General features: G+C 40.2%; 1 protein-coding gene across 5 annotated transcripts in view; it reads right to left on the bottom strand.

The window, feature by feature from the left end:
- The window catches only part of BBS5 (Bardet-Biedl syndrome 5), a 24,016-nt gene extending 19,962 nt beyond the window's left edge, over positions 1–4,054 (bottom strand). For 2 of the 5 annotated variants that reach the window (XM_014545524.1, XM_014545519.1), the window contains exons 1-2: positions 3,288–4,046; positions 217–282 (exon numbers count right to left, since the gene is read on the bottom strand). In XM_014545524.1, the coding sequence (XP_014401010.1) occupies positions 217–282; positions 3,288–3,366 (145 nt within the window). In that variant the 5' untranslated portion in view covers positions 3,367–4,046. Of the gene's footprint in view, positions 1–216; positions 283–3,287 lie in introns of all 5 variants that reach the window. The other 3 variants (XM_014545512.1, XM_014545528.1, XM_014545509.1) reach the window with 3 other exon arrangements.
- Positions 4,055–5,266: the final 1,212 nt, after the last annotated feature.

Genomic DNA, 5,266 nt, shown 5'->3' with positions numbered 1-5,266 from the left:
ATCCCTCTCCCTTCCTCTCAGTAAAATCAATAAAATATATTTAAAAAACACACAAACATATCCTTGGGTTGAGGATTAAATAAATAGATAAATAAATAAATATAGTTTTCCACATATTTTATAGTATAGCTTTTTCGGTATCAAAAGCCACTGTGCAAGTTCACTTGACAAAGTATTTTTTGTTGTTGTCTAGTGTTATCTAATGAAGATACTTACAAAGATTGACTCTTGGTAATGCCAAAGAATGCCAGATAATTCTTAAATTTGTTACTAAGAGTCTACCTAAAAGCAAACAAAAAAATAGGTTACCTTAAGTAAGAGCTTATTTTTGCAATACAAAATAAGGTGGACATGAAACTAATAGCCCAGTATCAGCAGCTCCAAGGGAAAAAAAAGTCAAGTAAATCTGAGCATGGTAAACTATGTATCTTAGAGATTTATAATACAATTAGCATATTATGATAGCTTTGAGAAACCCTAAAATAATAAAACCCTCTTAACTTTGTTTAATACATCTTCAACAAATTATAACCATAGAACTCTTCTATGAGTAATCTATAGCCAGGTCATACTCCTTCCTCCCTGAAAACCCCTAGAATATCTAAAATCAGACTAAACCTGTATGAATGTTGGGGTGAGAGGGGATAGGAGATTCCAAAAATAAAGGAAGGTGTCCTCAAGAGAAGCTGCAGAACATTACACGGTATCCTTGACAAATGATAAGTAACCCAGCCTGGCTAGAGTGGAAGGTTCACACAAGATCATGGAAGAGTAGACATTGCATCTATCAGTCGGGGTCAAACAGAAAACAGATGGCACACTCAAATTAGAATAATTGAGGTTTCTATACAAAGGATTTATTACAAAGGCGTTGTCAGGAACCATAAGTGAATATAGCAGATGAACAGATGGCACACTCAAATTAGAATAATTGAGGTTTCAATACAAAGGATTTATTACAAAGGTACAGGTGGGTTGTCAGGAACCATAAGTGAATATAGCAGATCTGTACCACCCAGGCCCAGAGGGACAAGGATAGGGAGCAGTTTACCAAATGAAGGAACAAGGTTTTAAAGAGCCAAATGTGAGAGGAAAAGAATGTGGGGAATAAACACCCAGACTGTACTCTCCTGCCTCGGACAGTAGTGCATGCAAGAAAGGTTGTTTTCGGACAAAGAGTTTGCCTTATAAAACCACTGACCAACTCTGATTATCTGTTTTTCTGTTCTTGGTACATCGCCTATCAGTCTCCAGCATTCTTATGTTGCCTTTGTCCTGCTAAAGGACCCCATCGTACAAATCCAAACCCAGTATTCCAAGCATGGACTTTTCTCCCTGTCTTCCCAAACACCAAAATAGAATTCTCCCTGTTTCTCTTAATCTCCCAAACACTGAAATATGGCTGTTTCATTCTCATACAGTCAGTGCGTAAAGCTAATCTGATAATTCCATGTCAGAGCACTTACAGTTGAAGTGGATTAAATGTGCTAATCTTTTGGGATATTTATAGTTTTAACATGGAGCTTCTGAACTTGAGAGTGACTTAGCTTGGTCATTTTCACACTTCTGGAAAGGAGGGGAAAGAGATAGCTAGAAGGCAGGATTCTTCTCCCCTCCCCCCTTTTAAAAAATCCTCACTCGAAAATATGTTTTTTTTAAAAATTGATTTTACTGAAGGAGGAAGGAGGAGAGAGAGAGAAACATCGATTGGTTGCCTCCTGTACTCACTCCAACCGGGGATCAAACCCACAACCTAGATACTAGTATGTGTCCTGACCTGGTATCGAACCCTCATCCTCTTGGTGTACAGGATGATGCCCGAACAACTGAGCTACCTGGCCAGGGCCCCTTCCTTTTTTTTACTTTTTTATTAGCCAGAAGCTCTGTACACTCCTGTAAAATTCCATTTTCTGAGCAATTGTTTCTGAGGTGTGTTATTTTTATTAATAGTAAGATTTCTGGCCAGGAAGATGTTTTTTCCTCCCTACCTCAAAGTGCTAGTGTAGGGTACTGCACTCAGTGAGTACCCTTAGTCTTTGTTTGGACTAGTGGATGGAATGTCACATAAGACCTCCTGCCAATCTGTATGAGACCAAAACTTTCTCTTGGCTTCCTTAAGTTAATTCAGGTGTTTTCAAGATCTGACCATCTAGACTCCAGATTCTAGAGATTATTATTCCATCCCCAAAGGCACACACTAAGACTTCTTGTTTGCTACTAGGTCTTGATACTCATTCTCACCTGGTCTTGGCGTATACTAGGAAGCATTTCAGAAATGTGATCTAAGCATTCCTTTAATGATGGGCTCTAGCTATTGACAGGATCCACCTGTAGCTGGTGATGCTGCTAGGTTCTCACAGAGAAGAAAGGCTCATAAATGAACCTGCTGTTCACATCCCATCCCAAAACAGACCAGAAGAAAGGCTCAGAGAGGAATCAGCCACTCAAATGCTGCAGTGAGCATGTTATGCCAGTAAGGGCTACTGTTCTATCTCTAGGATTTACTGATCCTTCTTACGTGAATGAGGTCTGCTCCTTTTCCTCACTTTTTCTCTTCAATAAGAGGTTTATGTCCCACCCTACTAAATCTCCTCTCCCCCCAAAGATCTTTTTAGATACACTAAGCTTCCCACTCCTAATTTCCTATTTTTATCTTGAAGAACAGTAAGTGATGCATCTAACATCTGCTGACCACTGGTCATTGGCTCCATACAGCTGCTTGGGAAAATTTGTTGTTTTGGAGGGACTCGAGAGTCCAGCCCTGTTGCTCCTCAGTGACATGCACAGACGTTTCACAGTATTTTCTGTCCTTAACCTATAACTAGACTTCATCATATGGCACTGAATTTGCTCTCCACATGTCCATCTCTAGGTGTCATTAGTGATTGTGCATTACTCTTGGATTTCTTAAAAGGAAGCATAGCTCCATGTAGCACAGCTATGACCTATTTATGTTCCACTACCCCATATTCTTTTTTGGGGGGAGGCAGATCCAAAAGTCAGAACTATCCCATGACCCTTGCAAACAGAGCTCCTGGACTTTTAACAGCTACATTGGATGAAGCTGATGTCAGAATCAGGGCTTACCGAAGGACCAGAGTTCTGAGGGAAGGACCTGTATTCCCTGGCTACAGGTTTAATACCTACCCTTTCTTCCATTTCAGTCTGAGAAAAGTCTTATGTGGATTTAATGCTCCCACTCTCAGAATTACATACAATGCTTTCCATATCTTATTCTCCAGCTAATATAAACCAGAAATATAAAATGTATTAGATAATATACTCACCTCTATCCCCATTATTTCCTTTGGTGTCTTCAATTGAATCTAAACAATCAATAAGGACTTCTCCAGGTCTTGTTTTCATTTGTCTAAAATAAATATAAATACTTTAATTTTAAAGCTACAATACACCCATTTAAATCTAGTTAGGGAGAAAAAAGACATATATATACCTATAAAACAGCCAATAGTATAAAGGATACAGTACCAAATGTTCATGCATTCAAAACTCCAAGAACCTGGAGATAAGTGTGACTGGAATGACCAGGACATGTAGAGCAGCCAGAACTAGAAAGAGAGGTAGGACTTGGAGGGGAAGGAAAGGGGAGAGAGAGAAGGAAGAGAGGGAGAGAGGCACAGGAATAAGAAACGGTAAGGGAATGTGAGGAAACTGGCCTGGCTGGAGAAGAAGGTCCATACTGAGAGGCAGTGAGAAATATAGTTGGGTTAGGAGGTAAGAACGAGATTACAGAGAACCGGAGAACCATAAATGCTAGTCAGATAGGAATGCGCCTTATCCTGTGGGCAGTGGAGAACCCCCAGAGGTTTCTGAATAGAGGAAAGTATGGAAGGAAAGCAAAGCATCATCAGGACTTTGTAAACAATTAGAAACAGGAGACAAAAGAAAGTAATGAAGAATGGTTTGCTGATAGAATGCACTCCAGTATATCAAAGAAAACAACAAAAACAAAACCTAGCAAAATATGTAGGAGAGTCTTCTAAGACATTCTCCACAGAACCAACTCAATTATTTATTGAGAACACAGATACGGTCATGTCACTTCCCTGCTTCAGTCTTCCCTGTCACCCGACTGCCTGGAAAATGAAGTCCAAAATCCCCAGTTGAACATTTCACAATCGGACTAACCTATTTTTCTATTTGTACTAACCTCCACCCTCTACCTGCCAGACATTGCCTTCTCGCCAATGAAGTTTATACTTCCAAGACTCTGCTTTTTTCCCCCTGGAATACTTTCCTCCTGTTTTCCTTGACTAGGCTCTGACCATTTTTCAGAGCTCAACTCAAATATTCTTTCTTTTTTGAGGCCTTCCCAGGCAGAATCAACTATTCTGTTTCTACGGTTCCCCAACTTTTTGTTCATGTTTTTTGGATAGTTTTATCACATTTTAAAAAATAGTTGTCAATGTATATCTCCTGCACTAGAATGGGGGTAGGGATGGGAGAGAAATAATTTCCTATTATTTTGTATTTAGCTATTAGCACAGTAACCAGAACCACAGCAAGCATTTGTTAAATGTTTAATAACTAAAAATATTCACGAAATGGATGTTTTCTTGGATCAGGAATCCCCCAAGAATAACAGAAAAAGTCATAGAATGTGTGTAATATGTAACTATGGTTTGTCACTTCATAAATTCTCTTCCCTTTTAACTCCTTAAAGGTTGTAAGATCATGCTAGTATTACATTTTTAGTCACGAATACGGTAAGTCTTGAAAGTTAACATTTCATTTTGCCATCTAATTAGGTTCTGTTCATGGTAAGGAATCATAAGTGGCTAATAAGTCCCAGGTCATTAACCCAAGAACCTTAGCTTTACTGTTTTCCAACATTTAATATCCAAAATGGGCATTTTTCCTGGGCTTTTTTGGGCAAGAGATTTCTAACTCTTCTCTCTTTAAAGCATGCCATCTTCCAAAAACTTCTGTTTGAGAGGCTCCGAAAGGGGCTCCTTCTTCCTATTGGCGATTTAGAGGAATAGTTAGACGGGGGCTTACCCCGGAAATAAAGTTTGCGCGGTGAGGAGTTTTGGGGGATGCTTACGCCCACCCCCTCATTGTACTGACAGAAGCCTCAAGCACTGGACGGCAGTCATTTATCTGAGGGTTCACCACGTGTGTCGTTATTCTAGGCCTAGTTTTAGAACCCGTTTCCCGCGTCCCTGCCCTCTTCCTCCCACCACCCCAGGCTCGCTCGGGTGTACTGGACGCCGGGTCCTGCGTGGTGCCCGCGGGGCTGGGGCTC

The sequence above is a fragment of the Myotis brandtii genome, unplaced genomic scaffold (genome assembly GCF_000412655.1).
Source record: "Myotis brandtii unplaced genomic scaffold, ASM41265v1 scaffold112, whole genome shotgun sequence".
In the NCBI taxonomy this organism is placed as follows: Eukaryota; Metazoa; Chordata; class Mammalia; order Chiroptera; family Vespertilionidae; genus Myotis; species Myotis brandtii.
The sequence above is the reverse complement of the archived record's forward strand: the minus strand, read 5'-3'. Positions and strand labels throughout refer to the sequence as shown.